The sequence below is a fragment of the Lepeophtheirus salmonis genome, unplaced genomic scaffold, assembly GCF_016086655.4.
Source record: "Lepeophtheirus salmonis unplaced genomic scaffold, UVic_Lsal_1.4 unplaced_contig_7570_pilon, whole genome shotgun sequence".
Classification (NCBI taxonomy): Eukaryota; Metazoa; Arthropoda; class Copepoda; order Siphonostomatoida; family Caligidae; genus Lepeophtheirus; species Lepeophtheirus salmonis.
In genome coordinates, this window is record NW_027295935.1 from 25,525 (window position 1) to 48,316 (window position 22,792).

General features: G+C 30.4%; 2 protein-coding genes and 1 long non-coding RNA gene across 4 annotated transcripts; 1 reads left to right on the top strand and 2 right to left on the bottom strand.

Moving 5' to 3' along the window:
• Nucleotides 1–4,721: 4,721 nt before the first annotated feature.
• Nucleotides 4,722–7,616, bottom strand: LOC121131503 (72 kDa type IV collagenase). The gene is made up of 6 exons (XM_040726929.2): nt 7,426–7,616; nt 7,182–7,352; nt 7,080–7,121; nt 4,926–5,096; nt 4,835–4,864; nt 4,722–4,776 (listed from the first exon to the last, which is right to left on the bottom strand). Exons 1-6 carry the CDS (start codon nt 7,493–7,495, stop codon nt 4,751–4,753), a joined length of 510 nt encoding a protein of 169 aa, XP_040582863.1. The 5' UTR covers nt 7,496–7,616; the 3' UTR covers nt 4,722–4,750.
• Nucleotides 7,617–11,964: 4,348 nt separating this feature from the next.
• LOC139907550 (uncharacterized) lies at nt 11,965–12,696 on the bottom strand. Its single transcript, XR_011784234.1, has 3 exons — nt 12,503–12,696; nt 12,377–12,430; nt 11,965–12,317 (listed from the first exon to the last, which is right to left on the bottom strand). It is a non-coding gene; the product is annotated as an uncharacterized lncRNA (long non-coding RNA).
• Nucleotides 12,697–14,508: 1,812 nt separating this feature from the next.
• On the top strand, nt 14,509–16,999 carry LOC121131505 (intraflagellar transport protein 22 homolog). Of its 2 annotated transcripts, none has more exons than XM_040726932.2 (4): nt 14,509–14,627; nt 15,939–16,145; nt 16,194–16,593; nt 16,680–16,999. In XM_040726932.2, the coding sequence occupies exons 2-4, from the start codon at nt 16,107–16,109 to the stop codon at nt 16,835–16,837; spliced, it is 597 nt and encodes a 198-aa protein (XP_040582866.1). In that variant the 5' UTR covers nt 14,509–14,627; nt 15,939–16,106; the 3' UTR covers nt 16,838–16,999. The 2 variants fall into 2 exon arrangements, with proteins under 2 accessions (XP_040582866.1, XP_040582865.1); XM_040726931.2 differs by lacking the exon at nt 14,509–14,627 and adding an exon at nt 14,845–15,794.
• Nucleotides 17,000–22,792: the final 5,793 nt, after the last annotated feature.

Sequence of the window (22,792 nt, forward strand, 5' to 3'; positions counted from 1 at the left end):
AATTTTATTATAATGACTCAGTACTATTATGAGTTGGTCATAAGTTACATATATATAAAAGATTTTAATAATTAATTATGACTTAATTCATCTATATTTACATACCTATATAATTGGTGGACGGTTGAGTAAGGTTGTTTTTTTTTGGTCTGCTGAAGCAACTAAGCGCAATACTGACGTACGGCCATGTTAAGGACACACCAGGGCCCCTTCAAAAGTGTAGAATACGAAATAGAGTGAATTTATGCTAATATATTCAAGATTTTCAATAAAGTAGCTTACAATAAAGGAAGAGAACACCCTGGGTTCCTTATCGCGTCTATTATTTGACTATTCTTGCACTATATATAAATTCATCAGTATAAGACTATTCCATAATTATGGAATTTTGTTAAAAAACTTTGAGTGACTGATGTATTTTTGAAGTGATGATCTACGAGATTGGAAGTCATTTTATCGGGAATTTATGTAAAAATGTATCTCCACAATGAATGATCAACTCGTTAAAGGAGATGAGAGCCAATGAGGGAGACAAACATCTTGCTCCAAAGAGTCGAGATCCCTGAACAGCTAAGCTTATTCCTAAGATATTAAACTGAGAAGACTAGTAATGTTAGGATTTATGAAGTCGAGGCTCCGTGGTGTAAACATTCATAGTATATAAAGAAAAAGTAAAGATAAAATATCCCTACGTAGGGATGAGCGTATGGAATTATTTGCCTTCAATAATATAACTAATCCCTTCTACAGATTAAATTCCTTACGAGTGACAGAACTAGGGGGGAATTCAAACATTTGTAAGAAAATAATTATAGTATAACCTTGTTTTTCTATTAACCTTAATATATGTATATATACTTTTTAAATTCATAATAATACATCCATAAATTTTTCCCGGGTCAAAGGCTTCAGTTATTTTTTACCACTTTTAGCAGTAGCATCATTTTAAGTGCCAAAAAAAAGTCATTATGTTCAATGAGAGAGATCGTAGGTGCGCTGCTATTCAGATTATGCTTAGTGATCACATGAAATTAAGCAATGCTGACATCTTTGGCCTTCTGTCAATGCCAGTTAGAACGGTCAGAAGTCTCAGGAAGCAGCTGGAGGAGTCATCGGACCCGATGGACGTTGTTGACAGGAAGAAGAAGGAGGAGAAGAGCACCAGGATTGTCCGGGACGCCACCTTCCTCAACAAGGTCAGGGACATCATCGACAACGACCCCCAGCGTTCCATGAGAGCCATGGCGAGGTGAGACTTCCGCTGCAAGTCCTATAGGCGTCAGACAGCCCAACTTCCGACTGAAAAGACTCAAGGGTTGCGGCTGCTCAAAAGCTTTAGGCTGCTCAAAAGCTTTAGGCTGCTAAATATCTTGAAGAACCCAAAGTCGCCGAACATGCTCTGGTTCTTCTCTGATATGAAGAATTTTGTTCAGGATCAAATCCACAACTCCCAAAACCATCGTTGGATTGCCGTGAACAACAGAGACGTCCTCAGGGTCATGAACACTAAGTTTCCGGCCACTGTCATGGGGTTTGTGGTCGTGTCAAGTGAGGGTCATGTCATACCGTCCCACATCTTCGAGAAAGGCCTCAGGGTGAACACGGACATCTACCTGCAGGCCCAGGAGGACGTTGTGTGGCCGTGGATCAAGTATGTTGTCAGCGACAGGCCGTGGATGTGACAGCAGGACTCAACTCCGGCCCACAATGCTAAGCGGATGCAAGAATGACTGAAAAGCAATGCTTTTGCGTTCGTACCCTTCTCCTCTTGGCCTCCCTCATCACCGGATTTTAACCCGTTGGACTACTTGGTCTTGTCCTACGTGTAGAACATCACCAACCGCTCCTCCTAGAACACCAAGCAGTCTCTCAACACCTGCATCAAGGAAAAATTCAGTGAGATAGAAGCAGCGCAGGTCCAAAATGCCTGTTCTCGCTTTTGTAGCCGCATTGAGCGGGTTTTGGCCGCAGACGGCGGCTACAACGAATAAATAGCTGCTTTATATCCTAATAAAGATATTCATCTTTAATTTATCAATAAATATTATAAAATAAGCTTGTAGTTGTTGTTTTTTTAAGCGGCAGATTTTGCCCATGCATCCTGTATATTGAAATGCTCGCCCCCACTAAAGGGCTCTAAACATTTCGAAGGAATAACCAAAATCAATATGATTTCTCGCTCACTCCTTGGCCCGATCAACACCTGGTAATCCTTAGTAATAATATAATTATTTTTAAATTTACTTATAAAATGTTGAAAATGCCTATTTATATCACTTATAATCTATGTTATTGAGATGGTAGATGTTTTTGTCTATTATCCTAACGTGGATAAAGTTAAAAATAGTTTGGGAATCAGAGAGATACAGATGTTTGTTAATTAAACGTCTCTTTGTCTCCCTTTCTTTCTCTTTCTAGCTTCAGTCCATCGCTAATGTGGAAGCAGCAACTTCTAATAAAATATTGATCCTAAATTATACACTCGTACACCAGCTGTACTAGAATTTGTTTTCTTTTTTAAAGACATGAATAACATTTTCAAAAAAACTAATCATAATTTTTTTTTTTTAAATTTCATAATATATATTCATTTTTTGACAAAAAATGTGTTCTTCAAGTTTATTATTCAAAATAAGCGGCCATGTATGTTTTGATTTTAAAGGATAAAATATAATGTGTGTTCTGCTCTAGAAATGAGAATTTTCTATATTTCAAATATCACTAGATTTTTTGACGAATTTGACGAAATAATTCTGTTATATTAATTGTATTGTACAAAAGTAGGGTACAAACTATAGGTTATATATTAGAGGGAGATGTTATCAAAGAATGAACAAAAAAAAAAACCGCACACGCGCAATATAAATGTTGTTTTCTAACCTCTAAACTGTTATTTACTTTTTGCTCAGATTTACAAATAACCATTCTTGACTGTTGGGAAACCATTTGACCGTCATTACAAACCGTTTATCCGTTGATACTTTTCAATTATGATATAGAGTCGTTACCTTGTATTAGATTTTCCCAACTCCCTCTCTTTACCTAGAGAGCTTTTTGACTGACGTGCTTCCACATTTGTTGCAAATTTTTGATGATAAATAATTTGACGTTATCACTGAGCGTTATATTATTTTATAAAAAAGGTATGTCATATTTTGTAGATAAAAATATATAGAAACCTATAAATTATTTCTCTAGAATAGCTCTACTTAGTCTCAGACTTAACAAAGCGCAGAGGGCCTTCCACCTTCTGAAAATCTCCAAATGTCATATAGTAGAATCTAAAAACATATACAAGTTAGTTTCCCAAATCCCACTTTTAAAAGCGACGAAAAGACCTTGCATTAAAAAGTGGATTCTTGAATATATCTTCCCTTATCTCCGAATCCCTTTGCCTCAGGATTTGTCTAGGATTTTACTCCTACAAGAAATTTTGCATCTAATTAAATGTTTTATAATATAAGCTTCCTGTAATTAATATCTTTTAAAGATGCACTTAAGACAAAGCGTCTAACAATTTGTTCTAAATTACAAATTATGATTTTTGCATTGATCAAAAGGATTTCTAGTACATGCCCAATAAAAAAAATGGAAATATGGCTTCTCACATTCTGATAATGCATTATTTACAGATAAATTTATTCGATTCAAGCTAGCTCCCTACTGGAAGAGGCTGCAATATTATAATATACACCCTTTCGTTCAATATTCATCATCGCTTGTGTTGTGTTAGTTCTTATTTAGGACTTAAGACTGTAATCCCATCCATTTCAGTCCTGATCCAGCCAAGTTATCTCCTGCATATCAGTCCTTAAAAAATATAAAGGTAATTCCTTGATTCTTCTTTTTATAATCAGTTCTATTACTGACAGTCTCAAGGATCGATATTTTTAATAATAATTCCAGAATTCTTATAGAATCGATTCTAAGACTAGAGGGGACTGGACAAAATAAATAAGGACTAACACAGCATTAATCATTGCTATTATTTCCCTTTTCAGCAGGACCAACTTAAATACTGATATGAAACATAATCCAACAAAACTTCGAATGGTATTGCAGGGTTGAGTCCTTGCAGAGACTGGCGAATTGACCTTTACTTAAGTCCATATTTTGAAGACTTGATCTCAGAATCAAAGACTCGCAATTTGACTTGAGTTCGATAGCTAAGACACACGAATCGACAGGTACTCGAAATTCAAAGATTAAAATATTTCAAGGCTAGGACTAAATTTGTAAATGTGAACAAAGACATGAGACTCCACTTGGACTTTCAGTCTAACGACTTTTTACTCACCTCTTAGTATTTGTCAGTATATGTAGGTAGAAAGTTTCTACAAAATAAGTCCACTAGATAATCATGAAAAGAAAACTAAGTATTAAATTGACATTTATAAAAGAGCAACATTAACTGAAATTCAATGTTATATATCCAAGGAAGCTATGACTCTACGTATCTTCTGATTTAAGCAACAAACTAGACTGTAAAAACATACTATAAAAAAATAATATTCAAAAACGTAAAATAAATAAGTTTTAAATCGGAAGTAGAAAAGTTAAGGAAACATTTATCATAAATTAAAAAATTACGATTTTTTTTTCCCATTTATTGTCAAATAGTTTGTAGCATAATAGTTTATTTATAATTTTAAATATTGTTAAAAATACTTTCCAAAAGTAATCATACAATAAAATATTATGAAATTTATATGTTGACAAAATATTTGTTCCTCCAGATATGCCAAATGGATTAGAGGGGTGATATTACGATATAAGCTAAAAAAATAATTAATATAGTTAATCATTAAATTATTTTATTTGAATATGATATTACCAGTAGTTACGCCAGTTCCAGTGCCCACGTCTGTCGTTTTAAAAATTAAACTTACTATTAAAAGTTATCTTATTGATATTTAATACTCTACCTTTGCAACTATTAAGATCGCATATTCCATAACCGTTGTATTCTCCATTAGAATATAATGAAGTGGCACACCACATGGTACTTCCATAGTCCACATTGGTACATTCTTCGTATGTCTTACCAAGATATTTGAAGGGAAATATACAGGAAGCCCCGTTTACGGTATTACAAGCTGAAAATTGTAATGATTAAAGGATATATAGTGTTAATCAAAGTATATGATGATTATTTGAAAAATGAAAGGGCATGGGCAGACTAATTTAACATTAATAGGTGTAAGAAGGTGTGCAGATATCTTTAGTATGGTAAACAAAGAACCAAGTAGGAGGATAAGCAAGGCTTATCCTACTACATGGTAAATGGTAATTTACACTTTACGTGTTGTTTGTTTTATCAAGAAAAGTGAATTCGTTTTCCAGCTACAAAATTCACAGCATTTACATCACTAGATACAACACTATCTTCATGTGATTCTGTGTAATTAATAATACTTAAAAGTTGTTGTTTTTTGGTTTTTTTGTAAATAGCCTGTCAAATAATCATTTAAGTAATCAAAAGTAATTGGATGAAGGGCAAGTTGGATCACACTAGTTCGTAGAACAACCAAAAATCCAAAGTCAAAAAGTGTCTAAAAAGTAACTAAAAATATGTCAAATAAAGAAACACAAAAATAAAAACAGAAAAAAATAATATTCGAATTGATTGTAAAAAATTTACAGTGCTATGTTCACTTTTTTTTTTGTTTAATTTTTAAAGTGGTATTTTTGAATAGAAAAATTACTGTTTTATTATCCCAACGCTCTAATATATAATAAAAGTATATCGACGTCATTTTTTTTTCCTTCTTGAGTCATAGATCATTCTTCTAATTTCCATACTTTCAGTTCTTAGTCCATTAATTTTATTAAACTACATTTTTAGATGTTATTTTCCTGGAAATAAGGATATTTAACGATATCCCCGGAAAGTAATATAGTTTTTATTAAACATTTTGGTCCATAACAATTGTTAAGAAAAAAGTTATATTAAAAAATGTGAGAAATACTAATCTTTTCTTGAAATCTCTAGTTTTATATTATAAATATAGGAAATACAGTAAATACCCTTTTTTAAACTGATATATGTATTAATATATAATAAAAGAAAAAATTACTCTTAGAGAAAATAAAAAAGACAGCCTATATTTTGGATATCTATCTAGAGTCCCATGTACAATTATGAAAAATGTGCGTATTTTGGCATGTTTAAAATAAGAAACGAAAATTGATATGGTAACCCAGACCATTGGAATAATATTTTGGATGGATTACAGGTCTGCAACAAAGCGTCAAGGTTACTCTCCGTCTTTTATGAACACATACGAATGTTCAATCAGGTTTTAAATATAATTGAATGTAGTGGGAAAGGAAGATCGCTATACATAATTTAAAAAATAACGAACAACAGTGAAAAAAAAGAAAAATCATTTTTCAGACTACCAATTTAAAAAACAAACAAAAAAACGGTGTAGCTAAAAAATACAAACAATTAACATCCCTATCCATCCGTGAATTAAGGAACATGTACAATTGTTTAATCATTCATTTCTCTTTTTTGATTGTCTATTTTGTTCGGATCTCTTTAGACATATTACTTTGCATAGAACAAATGATAAAATGACGCCTTTAGAATAAAAATGTCCTATCTGGTCAAATTTTAAAAATTGAGTTTTCATTCCATTTCATTTATTTATGTACAGCTTATTTTGGACAATATGTCTATACAGTTTTTTTATTACTCTAATAATTAGTGTGTCTTTTATCTATATAGTAATCTCTCATCTGACAAATCATTTATCGAGTTGTTATAACTAGTGTTGTGTGTTTCCTCGTTAGGACTAATTACTGAAGTCTCTTCGAGTTCAGTTTCCGTCTGGACCACTTCAATCAAGCATTTCAATGCTAAAAACTAATAAACTGCGGTCCTTGATTACTTCATTCCACTTTATTTTTAAGAACTGACAGTCCCAAGGACCAGTCCTAAGACTGGGCTGAACTGGACCGAATAAATACAGACAAACATCACACTAGTTATTTCATAAACTTTTAAAGGTGGGAGATTTATATTTTATACAAGCAAAATACCTCTATTTGTGATTATTAAAAAAATGTATTACCTTTTTTTGAAGAACTTTTAACTGTTGTTTTAATGGCAGAATCTATAAATAACACATTTTGCAATGAATTAGTTTATGAAATTTAATTCAATTCCCTTTTACCTTCACAGTTATTGGCGCAAGTTCCATAGCCTTGGGCATCACCATTCGAAAATAAGGATGTTGCACACCACAATGTATTCCCATAGTCAACATTTGTGCACTTTACATATCTAACCCCATTGTAATTGAATGGAAATATGCAGTTATCACCGTTCGTTGTGGTACATTGGCCTAACATAAAAAACAAAGATAAGTTTGTAGAAATGAATACATAAATTATTTTTTAATAGAATGAAAATGTCACCGTTTAGACCACTCAAATTTAGAAACAATAACGCAGATAATAAAAAAATGTGATGAAGAGGATATCCCATTATTCTGTTTTCAATATTTGATACTGTTAGATATTGATTATTCCCAAGTGTTTTATAGTGTTGGATTTTTACGTAGGTATCTCCTTCGTTACTTTAAAGCTGGGCTCACTGATGTGCAGAGATTCAAATTATAATAAACGCCGGTATGTTTTAAAAAAACTAACTATTAACGTGGTCGCTCTTACAATTTGAAGAATGTTTGGGAGAAGAGCAGCTTAGCTGTCATGATGTTTTATTAAATTAGCTGCGAGCAGCTATGAAACAAAGAAAGTTAACACAGACAACATTCTGTACCAAGTAATTATATAGGCAAGAATTAAACCATTGTTGATCATCAATTTGACTCCGGCTCTAACACTCCATAACAAATCCTAAGACTTACTCATCGTTCGTCTTTCACGCACTAGTATTTATTTTATACGCTTTGTTCACCGATCAAAAATAATAGAATAATGATGACAGCTTTAGAAAATAATAAATTATTCTGAGGTAGCAATTACAAAAAGAGCGCGATCTCTAAATTTCGTATTTTTTTTAATCCTTGATGATAAACAAAACCACGCATACGCATGTATTCTCTCTCTTTGTCGCTATATATATTATAGATGTGAAAAAGAACGAATTGCCGGCAAGCGTATATTGATAACCTGCAAAACATTTATGCTTTTAATAATCATTTATCTCTATTTTGAACATTCAAGCGTATAAGTGGACAAAGAGGACTATTTATAAATGATAGAGATGTCATTCAGCAAATATATCGTATATTTAACTTACTATATTTTATATAAGATTCTTTTCAGGTGTGTTTTTGATGTATATCAGGATTTTCAGCTTTTTTGATCTCTACATAGAGTATAATTATAGATCTGAAAATTGTCAGAACATTCGCAAAAATACATTATTAAAAAAGTATAAGTTAGTAACCTGTAAAATACTAGTCCTCTTACTAATTATTTCTCCTTATTATGAAAATTCTAACGTAATAGCAAACAAGGAGCCTTGAAGTTTTTATATCCATCTCTATCAGCAGATAAGTCCTTTGTCAAAGTCAACAACATATCATTTTCTTTTTGATTTACATTCAGAACGATTTGAAACAATTTTCACATTCTTAATTATATTCCTTCGTCAATCCATATAAAATGTGAGATTCGCTGTCCTGTTATTGTGAGTCATTACGATAAATAATACTTAATTATGATATATGTGTAATTATAGCTTTGATACTTGTTGACAGTATTTTAAGCTCTCTGTTTAATAAATATAGTATTAATAACTTACTATCCATTATCTTCTAAATTAGAGTGTCCTTCAAACTTGATTGACCCTTATGAAATATAAGCTTTTATGTACACTAAAGGCCCAATCGGTCACAAAAGAAGCCATAATTTATTTATTTTGACCAGCGGGGATAGTGAAAGCCTATAAAAGTCGACTATTTAGTGGTTATAGAATATAAAAATTATAATTCAAAGTAAAAGTGATGTATTCAAGATACGAATATTAATTTTTTTTTAATGTTTTTAATTGCAAAGACAACATTAACATAATTAAATAAACCCCAATTGTAAATAAAATACTTGTATATGTGTCACACAAAAAAAAAAAAATTAACTAAAAATCGCTTCTCTGGTGGAAAGATAAAGATATTGAATTCAATACAATAGTCGATTTGTAATAAAAGCTATGCTTAAAATATCAATATTTGGTTTGGGAAGGTAGCTTGTGTTGTAAGGAGAGAGTCTCATTTCGAGGAAGAGGTAGTCTTTATTTAGTATCCAGGCTTATATTTTTGTTTAAAATTCAGTGGAGAGTAATTATATCCTTAATAACACGTCTATGATACAAAGTGATGAGGCTAATTCTTTTGATTTTGCATTGACAGTTGTCGTTACCTACCAATGAAGGGAAAGATGCCACAAAACTAGCCTGCATCTTTTCTAAGGACATAATAAGGTAGTTTCTTGAAGGATTCCAGATCTCAGATTCGTCAATTTTATTTTTTTCTCTTGGCCAGCAAGGTTTATCTATTATTCAATTTAATAGTAGAACTATAAAAACGAAAATTATTGAACTCAATCATTCATTTGCAACATTAAAATCTGAAGGACATAAAATTTAAAAAGTTTTACAATGAACAAAGGGTCACAAGTTTTGAAACCTTTTTTACTTATTCCCAAGTTTATATTGCCCGTCCTTATAATGTAGTGTATATGCCCCTTAAATCTTAGATTACGAGAGATGTAAATTCCTAAGTCTAAGTAATCATCTACTACTTTAAAACTTGGGAAGATGAACCCTTTTTGAGAGAAAGGAAGCAGCACAGATATTTAACATTTATGGGCATTCTCCAAGTAACACTCCAGTTAATAAATTTGCTATAGACATTACCGGCTAAGTTTAAATCAGAACAGATTAAACAATCTTTAAAGGATATTGTTATCATAGACACCTGCCAGAAACGTCATCAAAAATTCATATTATGTAAATTTAAATTAAGAATAATTTCAAAATATTCACGTTCATTAAAGACTCTGACTATATTAATAGTAAAAATGATTAATTGTATAGGACACAAAACAGATGATTAACAAAGAACAGGTAGAACGGGGGATGACAGGACCGATTTAAGTTCAACATGAAGAACCTGGGGCGTTGCCATCTTTCTTCATTTGGAGGAGCTAACCACAAAAATTATCGGGACCGTTATATAATTACTTATATAGATAGGTTTCTATTATATAGTCCTAGCAGAGGGTACCCACGTTGCAGGAATGAATAGAGTGAAATATAAACAAAGAATGAAGGTAGAAGAAAGGGAAAGAGAGTGAAATATTGAAAGCAACATATGAAAAAGAAAGTTTGATTTATGTCAATAAGCAAGGTAAAAGAATACAAGTCAAAAACGGGAAAAGGCGAAAATATCACAAGACAAAAGGGTAACAAGGCGAATACGTACAAGGCGGACACGTTCAAGGCGAAACTGTTTAAGGCCAAGTCTCTGGATATGGGGATTCCAGAACACTGCATATGACCTATTTCCATTTTAAGAATGAATCAAAAAATTACTATAATATTAACTATAATCAAATCTTCAATGAGAGTTTTCGCAAAATCCTTTAGATAGTGCGCCTTAAGACTTTCCTAGGAGAGTACCCATGAGATAAACTACTATTCTGAAAATCTTCGTCAAGATATGAATCGCTGTAGTAACATAAAAATCTTATCAAAAGTCCATGTAAAAGTAACAAATGCTTAACATTTTTCATCAAAAAAATGCAATTTAAAAATATGAAGAACCATTCTTTTATTTAAAAAGACAAACATCGTTCGTTTAGTATTATTTAAAAAATATTATTAAAAAAAGGCGATCCAAAAAATATATTTTTGTAAAAAGAACAGGATCAAGTAATGTTTTTTTTTTAAATATCAAGAAAATGATGGAAAAAAATACTAATATCAAATATTCTGCCAAAAATTAAATGTTTCCCCCTAAAAATCCAATTCCCTTACGCCAATAGTCATTAGACACATTTTGAGTAGGGTTGGATAAAATATACCCTAAACGTGTGAGAGATTTTTTTCTAAGTTGGTAATCTACGCTTTATTTTTATATTATACAAAACTGTTATTATTATTAAAATAGCTTGGACATTGATCAAATTAATTAAAAACTCCGATAAAAAACCTTAAGAAAACATAAAGTACTTATACGTCAAATGTGTCTATATGTCGTTGCAGTATGTCAAAAATATATGCTAAAATATTTCTCACACAAACCTGTTGTACCATTATTTATTTGAATTTGTTATTAGATATGATTTTAAACTCCTACTTCTACCGAACTTGACCCTTGTATAAAATGATGTCCTAGATATATTATTAGAGATATGAACATTTTAAATTATAAAGTTGTCTTCATACAAATTATTTATGCCTAGTTTACATGTAGCAAATCTTAGATTTTGACTTAGGTTCCTTGTAATCTTAGAGTAAAATACAAGTACGGGCCAGCATTTTAATATACTTGTTACGTCATTAAATGGGCCTTCTTACTTTTGTCAACTTATAAAAGTCGTGAGTGTCACTTATTTATCATCCACCACCTTGATAAAAAGTTGCAGTAGTGCTTACTTTTCTTAGTTTGTACGTTTTGTTACTCAATATTTTCATAAAATAAAAACAACAGACCTACATATATTCGAGAAAATTGTATCTTCTACAAAAAAAATCCATTTTCACTCATTATAATAATTTAAATTAATAGCAAAAGACCTATACTCCCTCGAAAATCTTGACGTTGAATGTGATGAAGAGCATCATTTGGATCGTTTTATATTTCGGTCAAATTTTCAAGTGCATGGCAAAAGAATTAGTTTCCGAAGTAAATGATAATATTCAAAAATATATCAAAATAACTTGTATTATATGAAAACTAAAAAGTAAAAAAGGATTCAAAAATGGAATAGTGGGGATTAAAATGATGATTTATTTTTATCAGAGTTAATGTTCTATTTTTGTTAAATACGAAAAATCATTTTTTTTTTTCGTCATGTGGTAAATAATTAAGGTTGGTACAAAAATGTAAATATTTGAATACATACATTCAACTTATCATCAATTTTTCATAACGAACAAACATGTAAAAAAACTAGGCTAATAAACTTTGCAGTGGTTTCAGTCTAGCACTGGTATTGGTCTTGGGTTTTTCTTCACTAGTGCTATATTTCACACAAATATGTCTTCTAATAAATCTGATGTATTTAAATTTTTCGCATTTTGGTTTTCCGGTATTAATTTCTTTCTTTATGATCCCAGTCTGAAAAGTAGGAACTTATTTATAGGGATTGAAATAACGTTAAATAATTTTTTAAATACCGTTGGACTTGAACCTAGTGTTATTTGTCCATTAGCTTGTCCTGTGACGTCAAACTGGTTAAGAAATGTGATCGTTAAATAATGCATGATTATAACGTATGTAAATCTAGTTAAATTGATACTTACATCAATGGGAGAGCTGATGACAAGGCTAAGGATGGCACAAATAAGGATGACAAAAAATATATATGCTTTAACCATGACAGTATCTATATGAATACCTTTAAATGTGTGTCATGCTAAGCTGATATCTTTTATAGAAAAGTATTACCTTGGGGATTTCCATTTTCCAAGAAACCGAAAATTTATTTCAGAGGTAAATTCATAGTAAATATTTTGTTTTAGAGCCTCATGCAAGAAAACCCCAATACTATGTATTAGCATTAACAATAAAATAATTCAATTTTACGTAATGAAGCTATACACATGTATTAATTATTCTCAATATGCTCGTAACCTTTTATGATTTAAAATATATTATTCCATATTGGCACCGCAATCTTATTTCATCATTTCTATAATTATTTATGTACCTAGCAGCAATAGCTTAATAAAATATATACTGGATGCGTCATGCGTTTTCTAAATTTGCATTTAAAGCTTTAAGTTATTATACATATTGCGACTTACTAGCTGGAAACGAAAAAAATCAAAAGAGAAAAAATCCCGTAATTTACCCTACACTAAGTTATAAAAATGTGTGGTTATATTACAGGCAGTATGTATATTTAGGAATTATATAAAATACCTAGGTAATGTATATAATGCCTGATGGTCTCAGGCAAACTATATAATAAAATATTTTTTTCATACTCTTCCTAGGTATTCTATGTTATACTTAGGTATTATATATAATGCCCACTGACCGTTTAAGTAAAATATTAAATGTTGACAAGATGGGGTTAGAAAACTGTATTATGAATGAGGCATTTGAAATAATAAACCTTAAAAAATATTTATTATTATTCAGAAAAAAACTGAGTCTGAAAATGGAAAAGCTGGAATGGGACTAAGTTACTTATAACTTATAAGGATGTAAAGCAGATTCACACCCGATTTACCTAGGTTGGCCATATCAAAACCTCAATTTGTGCAGTAAAGCCCCCTTCTGTTATCTTCGAATATATTTAGATCTTAAGGTTTGGGGCAAATATTATTATATTTTAAAGCAATCCCCACCTTTTTCCAATTTAAATGCTTTAGTTCATTCCTGCTCGATGAGTATGAAATCCAAATATGTTGTTGATTATACCAAATAAGTTAACACGAACAAAGCACAAGTACCTATGCACTAAACTTGACTTTTTATTGTTATTTACAGTATGTATTTTACTGTATAATAAATATAAAATGATATAATAACAATTAAACTAATTAAAAAGTAATAAATTTGCGAATGTAAAAAATTTCATGGATATAAGAGATTACATTATTATGTAATTATAATTTAAAGCATGATACTTTGCATTTCGCAACATTTATAGCTTATTATCACGCAACCCTTGATATTTCAAAATTATCATGGATCATGAGATGTGTTTAGGTGTTGGTAATGACTTCCTATTTTTTTATTTTCTGTGCCACGAAAAACCGTTACCCTCCTTCCGGTCAAAGTTCCAGCGTTCCGGAAGTACTTCCAAATGAGATCAAATTAAAAAAAAAATCTTATTACAGTTAAGGCATAACAAAAAGAAAAACTCATTTTATAAATTTTTTGAACTTGTTTGTAATTTTTTTGACTTTATTATGAAGTCGGTTTGTAAGTAAAAACTCATGAAATAATTATTAACTGCACAAAAATATAAATAAATAATTATGGATTTTTTATTTATTCAGCTGTTTATATAATTAAATTTTTTCATGAACACAATACAGATGTTCAAAAACATATATAGTTTTTAAATCGGTAAATTAATTAATGAAATTAGTAAATTAATATTCAATATTTAAAATTACAAAAACATATTTTAAATAGATTGCAAAACAAAATGTTTGAATCCATGAAAAATACCCAAGTTTTTCTATTTTACATAACTAAACTGATTTTAAACAAACTACTTATGCAGCATTTCAAGCTAAATCCCCTTTAAAACCATTAAAACAGTTTTTCTTGTCTATTTGATGTATTTTTCGAACAACATTTTTCGTATAACAATTAACATTACTCTAATCTAAATTTGAAAAGTATTTGTAAAGCTAATTTTATTAATATTTAGATATATCAATTACCAACCCAAGTCATTACACGAAGGTAATGATGATAAAAAAACTATTTTTAAATTTAAAACTTTTTGATACTTAAACCTAATTTAATAATAATTGCAATTTTTGGGTGGGAACAATGTTGTTTGATAAATACTTACTCTTAAAAATCAGTTATTTCAGTATTGCATTTTATTATTAGCATCTCCTTCACACTAGTTACCGCCAAATATGACTTTCTTTCTTTACACATACTTCTTAGCATCCTGAAAATCCTCTTTGTGTCACAATTTACAACAGCTGTGTTCCTTTAAATTGTACCCTCATAATTTGCTCAGCCCAGTAATTCATTTAATGCAGTTGTTTTATCTAATAGAATAGTATATTCAATTTGGGTTTGAATTACTTTAACTGGGCGTAGATTTTTAACCATGGTCAAGATTACAAGTAAAATCAGTTACCCTTCTAAAACGATAATGGCCTGACAATTGGGCTGAAATTGTTATGAACCATTGATTTTTTTATCATTTATAATCTCCTAAAAAAACAAGGACTTTAGTTCATAAAGGCTATTTAAATACAAAAAATAGTTGCGGTATAGAATTACCACGTCCTGTTTATATGCAAACAAATTAAATGTTAGTGTCATAGGTGTAAATCGGAGCTAGAGTCGTTTTTCTATCTTCTCTTTTCCTGCCAATAAATACTCCCTCTTATCCGTAAGGCAGAGTGTATAATTCTTGGAGCTTATAATGTGGTCCCGAGTCCTTCTGACTGGCGTATTGCAGCCTCCCCCGAACACCACAAGGCTTTTGAAATTGAGTTTATAATTGCAAAAGTCCAAGGAATTATATAGGCAGTGAAAGTTGGTGAAAGAAGAATTCCATCTTGACTAGAGGCTCTCGTGTCCCAGCAGATAGACGTACTAAAAAACTTTGAGGATTCGGGGTTTTCCTCGAAAAAGAAGGTTTCGCCAGGACCTCTTTTTTATTACAAAATATCACAATTAGATATGTTTAATGTAAATGTATGTATATGAAATAAGTAAAAAGAAAAAAAGAAAGGCAGTTTAAATATTACATGATTACTTCAAAGTAATCAACTGCTTTTAGCCAAGTTCCCTAGTGCAGTGGTTCCCAAAGTGATGGTTGCGACCACTGTGGGGTCACGGAACACAATATAGGGGTCGCGAGATGATTTCCATAAAACATTGACGGTAAACCAAAGAAAGAGAGTCAAAAAGTAGTAAAAAAACAGTCTACTAATATTATTAATTGAAAGAAACTAATATTCAAAATCGTTTAAATTATTAATAAACATCCTGAACTTTTCATCTAATGATATTTATTTCTTTTTTTAGCAAAAATACATATATGATAAGTCCTTTATAAGAACAAATAAACATAGGAGAATGTTTTATTTTGGAAGTAATTGGAATTACCTGCTTTCTACCAGTAGCTAAATATATTTTACCTTTATTATGTTTTGATTATTATCAACTTTTAACTCTGTCTACATTCTACAAGCTATGTACAAGTTGAAAATCATATTCGTCGGACCGGAAGAGGTAAAATAAAACATTCTAATCACTTAATTCCTTCTTAAAATTCAACAGGGTGGGAAGTCTGTCATTGCCAATTTTTTATCCGATACGACTGAATCTTCCCAAGGTGAATATCGACCAACAAAAGTTGTAAGAATCTTGGAATTTGAATGTCAAAAATTGCAAATCCTCAACAATAACAATGCCAACTCTGGAAGGTTTGTCAAAACGGATATCGAACTCTGGGATATTTCTGGAAATACAGACTATGAGTCATCATGGCCTGCCCTATGTCAAGACGTCCATGGTATTGTATTTGTTTATAATCCAAATAAAGGAAGCAACCAAATAAAGATGTTGGAGCTGTTTCACAAACAGTTTAAAACTATTCAAACGGATTCACAATGTTTAGTTCTCACTTTATCTAACAAAAATGATAATTTATCGATGAAGAATCGAGGTTTCAAGCTTCGTAAGTGACTTAAAAGTTTATTTTTTTGTTTCCATATTATATTTAAATACTTAACTAATTTACTTTCGTATTTTCTTCCCTGTTAGCCTCACAATTTAATCGAATTACACAAATTGATGTCAATTTAAATGAAGAAGGGAACAAGTTCAGAACTGAATTCAATTCATTTTTATCTGAGCTTTTAAATAACATCACCGACAAGAGAGATCAAGAAGAAATTAATATCATGAATATAAAGTCATAGATTCAAAACATAGTTTAATCTATGCTTGATAAAAAATTATAATCAAGCTATAGATGATTTTCCTAATGTAAAAAACATTTTACTTAATTAACTGTTATGGAAATTTTGACCTTGTGAAATGTAAATAGTAAATCATTGAAGAATAAACAATATCAAAATTTGTGACTTTTTTTTATCAAATACGAAAAATCATTTTATATTATTATTTGGTATATAATTACAGTACATAAATGTATTTATTGGAATACATAAATTCAACTTATCATTCATTTGTCACAATAAACAAACATGTAAAAAAGAAAAATAAACCAACAAACGATGCAGTGGTTTCAGTCTAGCATTGATATCGGTCTTGTGCTTTTCTTAATTAGAGCTATAATTCACGCAAGTATGTTTTCTAATAAGTCTAATGTATTTAAATTTTTCGCATTTTAGCCTTTTGCTATTAATTTCTTTCGTTATGATTCCAGTCTGAAAAGTATGATCTTATTAATAAGGATTGAAATAATATATATAATTTGTTAAATACCGTTGCCCTAGATTTGAAGATTATTGTTGTCTTTTAATCTGAGTAAGAAATGTGATCGTTAAATAATGTATGATTATTATGTATATAAACCTAGTTTAGATGATACTTACCTCGACTTTAGAGCTATTGACAAGGCAAAGGATGGCCCAAATAAGAATGCAAAAAAAATACATATGTTTTAACCATGGTATTATCTATATGAATACTTTTGAAAGTTCGTCATGCTATGCTGATATCTTTTATATAAAATTATTACCTTGGGAATTTCCATTTTACATGACACAGAAAATTTATTGAGAGATAAATTTATGCTAAATATATTTTTTTAATGTCTCATGAACGAAAATCCTGTGATTATGTATTTGCACTAACAATAAAACAATTTAATCTTACTTAATAGAGCAATAAAAATGAAAAATGAAACTCGTATCTTTTTATAATTTAATAAATATTATTCGATATTTTCCACGCAATCTTATTTCATTATATGTACACAGTATAATAATAAATATACCCTGGAGCGATAGCTTAATGAAGTACGCTAGATGTATCATGTGTTTTCTAACATTGCACTTTAAGCTTTAAATTAGTCACACCTATTGCAACCTACAAGCTGGAAACGAAAAATACAAAAAGAAAAAAAATCCCTTAATTTTTCCTAAACTAGGTTATAAAAATGTGTGGTTATACTGTATGTCGGGGCATGAATTTTTCAACTACATGTGCTTTAAGAAATCCATGGTCAGGGACATGCCTAATTTGAAAAGGTGTGAGGCCTATTATTTAGGCCAGAGACGGGTAAATAAAAATCATCAAAAAAATAACCAACAAGTATTTTGCTGTATAATGAATGTGAAATGAAATAATAACAATTAAACTATTTAACAATTGATAGACTTGCAAATATTAAAAAGTCCATGGATCTAAAAGAGATTATACTTCAATGTAATTATATTATTTTATATAACGCAAAAATGTCTAGCTTATAATCACGCAACCCTTGATATTTTCTTTATAGGTCTTTTTGATTTTTTTTATGATTAATTATTAATTATACAATATCAGATCCCTCGTTACAAACTGGGGTGCTATATTCTTGTAATTTACTTCATTTAATTCGTGAAACTCATTAAGCAACATCCATATTTCTATTTACATTTAGATCTCTTATAAATTTCTTCATTTAAATTCGCAAATATGGTATATAATATAATGATACACCAAAACACAGTAGGTTAAGTAAATATGTATAATTTAAGGAAAACAAACCTTAAGTGATCTTTTAAAATATTCCTTAAAAATACTCATAATATAGGTTATATACAGAAGATCAAACAAAGAAATAACGACAAATGGGACGATAAAAAAGTTATTAATATTTATTATATTATATGGATTCAACAAAAAATTATACATATGTCATGGTTGAAGATTTGACACCGGTTTCACTCCCAAAAGTGAGAAAAAAATTTAGGGTAGAAAATAAACATTGAGAATCGTTAATTTAGTCTTTTCTACGGTAGAAATGTCTTTAGATTATGATTTTTTAAGTTTCAATACAGTATTTTGTGTTGTTTATATAAAAAATTTGAATTTGTGACCAATTTTCCTTAAAAATGACAGTTTTTGCGTGACAGGACTATAGGCTTGATTTATATATAATTTTATTAAAAATTTAATAAGCTTTAATTGATACCTAATTTATACTATTTCTAGTATAGGAAAATTAGAAGAAAAAAAATACTACGCCTACTCCCTAATTTTATTGACATGTGAAAAAAAATACCATCAGTGATTAAAGTAGATGGTACATAAAAACGTTTGGAGCTAGATACTTGAAAATTTGATTGTTTGTACCTGAAATAGTATATTTTAGGCTGATGAGTTTATTTTTATCCTATCAGCTATAATTTTTCGGATTTTTTTTATGATTTACGCATTTAAAAATTTAATGCAAAATTTTGCATTACAAGGGGCCTCAACCAAAATACAGAATGAGCAATGTTCGTGAAAATTTAATAGATTATAACCAACATCTTTATGAAAATAATACCCAATTTGAGTCAAACTACTTAATACTTCTGGAATTTTTATTTTATAAAATAACGGAAACTCGATTTTTGACCAAAATATCCATATTCCGAGACGCAAAATATTGCGCAATCATATGACCAGAAGCTATTTGATATTGACCAATTATTATATTATATTAACCAAGGTACAATTTGTCACAGAACAACTACAAACCACAGACATTTGACTAATTGGTTCATTTGTAGAATTGGAAAATGCTGAAGAGATATTTTTATTTCCTTCAAATTAGACATACTTTTACAAAAATGAGTATATCTAAAAACCATTTTTTTTTTTTTTTTGTATTTTTGACTTCAGATTTGAAGTTTACATAATTACATTTGGGTTTAGAAAATATGTATTACTCATAAGAATTCAATACTTGATATTTTCCCAACATATTTGAACATAGATTTTTATTTAAAACTATATTTGATTTGCAATTGAAAATAAAAAACATTAGCTAGGCTTAGATTTTTAACAATAGTCAAGCTTACAAGTAAAGGCAGTTACCCTTCTGAAGTGCTAACGGCCTCAGTAATTGGCCCGAGACAATTATGAATTATTGAATTTGTAAATAAAAAAATTCATCATTTATAATCTCCTTAACAAACAAGGATGTTTGTTCACAAAGGTTGTTTAATTTTCAAATGTATTTGTTTCTTATTTCATTATATTGTCTTTTTTAAGTTTTGAATTGAAAATAAGGTGTGCTGTAGAATAAAAGTGGATCAAATATTAGTGACAGTTATGCAAAATCTATTAATAATAGCAAAAGACCCCAACGATTGAGGTAAGTATCATTTTGTGTCCAGTCTCTATTTTTGTTCTATTGTACAATGTACATATCTATTTGATTTTTCATTGCTGACTCCCAGATATGTGTCCTATAAAATGAAACATGTTATGGACGAATTTGATTCTGAAGATGAGGATGACATATACGTTACATCTGACGTTGACAACTATATACCAGAAGTTGAAGGTGTCATTCAAGAAGCTTCTGACATTGAAGAAGAAATTGTGATAAGCATGAACAAGAATATGACTCGGACGAAAGCGTTGTACTTGGCAGAGTTGTATCTCAAGTACAATTTGAATCGCGAAGGATGAAACTGAATGTCATAAAAATCCAGTCCCTAAGGTGTAAACAAGATTGCGTAACATTCTTCGACAAAGAAGTGAACCTGCAGTTAACACCAACATATTTACAGAAAAAGAGCTATTCATGTATATCATCAGTCCAGAGATGTGTAACATCATATTGAGAGAAACAAATCTAAAAGTTAGAAGAGTTGGTGAAGCTTTTAAGAATAGCCTCATCCTAAGATATATAAATATTACTGATCGGCCAACACTTATATATCAATCTAGCCCTTTACTAATATTGAGCTCCATATATTTTTTAGAATTCTTATTGCTGCTAGTGTACATCGAAATAATACAGAAAATCTTGAAGATATGTGGAAAAGGGATACTCTACCTTTTATACGTGCAGCTATACCTCGTAAATGCTTCAAGATGATGCTCCGATTTATTAGATTTGACTACGAAAACACACGTGCAAAACGTGCTCAAACGGATAAAGCTGCACCAATACGACATCTTTGGCTTATACTAAATAATAATTTGCAGAGAACCTACAAACTACATGAATGTATCACCATTGATGAACAATTATTTCCATTTCGAGGGTATACAAAATTAACTCAATATATACAATCTAAACCATCTAGATAGGGCATTAAGATTTTTGGGGCTTGTGATGAATCCAACGTTTACCCTCTACATGGTAAACTCTATACTGGAAAACCAGTAGATGGGCCCGACAGGTGAATGTTAATAAAAAACTGTTTCAGATCTAGTATATATGTGTAAAGGCTCCGGAAGAAACATCACCATCGACAATTTCTTTACAACAATGGAGGTGGATAAAGTATTGAACAGTTGGGATATGACATTAGTTGGAACAGTCAGAAAAACAAAAGATTCCTGCCCAGTAATACACAATCAAGAAAGGAAAGGGCAGTTTAATCGACCAATTTTGCCTTACATTAAGGTCACATGTTTGTTCATATGTACCAAAGAAAAACAAAACAGTTGAACATCTGTCATCGATGCATATGGGAGAAGTTGATGCCATACAATCCAACAAACCAGAGATTATCATATATTATAACAAAACCAAAGGCGGTGGTGTAGACACATTGGACAAAATGCTGGGCGAGTACCCCGTAAAACGAAGAAGAATGCACTGACCTTTGGCATTTTTCTATAACATAATCGGTGTCACTGCTTTAGCGTCGTATATCATCTACAGGGAAAACAACCCAGGGCTAAGGAAAAAAGAGCACAGGAGAAAGTTAGTAAAAGATCTTGCAAGACAACTATAAGTGCATGCAATTGAATCTCGTTCTAGTAAAAGGATGGTTATGAGACATCGTTATCTTCAAGCTGAAGTGGAAATGGTCTTAGGGTAGCATATGATCTAAAAGTACTAGATGGAAGTCGTAGAGCTACCCCAATTTTTGGCACTTGTTATACTTGCTGAGACCATAAACAAAATCGCCGTAAGAAAAAACTATGTGTGAATTGTAAAAGTGTCTAAATTTACGTCGAAAATGCTATAATATACTTTTTTTCCGTAATAAAATTTTATTTTCATAAAACACTTTACTAGATATTAAAAAAATCATTGGGTTTATTCAGAAGCTATTCAGCTAATAAACACAAGGGTGCAATTGTACACATGCTGCCTCTTAAGGGTGAGAAAAAAACTTTTCTACCCTGTCTTGATATCTGCAAATATTTCCGCCCGGAAATTAGTCTAGATAATTTAGTAAAAAAAATATATAGATGTTAAGAAATCTAAGAGCTCTCAGATGTCTAGAAAAAAGTTAAAATACTTTAGTATTAGAATGGGTACAATTGTACCCATACCGTCCGACGAAGGTTAAACAGACATAAGCATAGAATAATTTATTATTTTGTGTATTTATGAAATATAATAAATTTTGAAATAGCCATGACATATCAAGGCGGAGTAGGGAATTGACTGTTAACAACAAAATAAATAGGCTATTTTTATTTTAGCAAGGTAACGCCCTGGGAATAGATGGGGCCTTCTATTTATTATTGTTTCTATTACACGCAAATATATTATGAATTAGTTGTCACACGTACACATCTCTTATATATGTATAACAAAACTACAAATCGACTCCTCAATTTACCATTTCATTAACCACAGAATAACTTAAAACATTAAGGTACTAAACAAAGTTGCGAAACGAAGCACCACGTGATTAATATTTGGACAATGTAATGATCGTGATGACAATTCTTTTTCTAAA

What these genes read in the sequence shown, in the direction of transcription:
- LOC121131503 (XM_040726929.2), bottom strand. Translation starts at nt 7,495, where the DNA reads ATGGGATATCCTCTTCATCACATTTTTTTATTATCTGCGTTATTGTTT. An exon ending in TTGCGCCAATAACTGTGAAG is followed by an intron (nt 7,122 to 7,181) that starts GTAAAAGGGAAT and finishes TGTTATTTATAG; the next exon opens with ATTCTGCCATTAAAACAACA. An exon ending in CGATCTTAATAGTTGCAAAG is followed by an intron (nt 4,865 to 4,925) that starts GTAGAGTATTAA and finishes TTAAAACGACAG; the next exon opens with ACGTGGGCACTGGAACTGGC.
- LOC121131505 (XM_040726932.2), top strand. Translation starts at nt 16,107, where the DNA reads ATGTACAAGTTGAAAATCATATTCGTCGGACCGGAAGAG. An exon ending in TATTCGTCGGACCGGAAGAG is followed by an intron (nt 16,146 to 16,193) that starts GTAAAATAAAAC and finishes AAAATTCAACAG; the next exon opens with GGTGGGAAGTCTGTCATTGC. An exon ending in GAATCGAGGTTTCAAGCTTC is followed by an intron (nt 16,594 to 16,679) that starts GTAAGTGACTTA and finishes CTTCCCTGTTAG; the next exon opens with CCTCACAATTTAATCGAATT.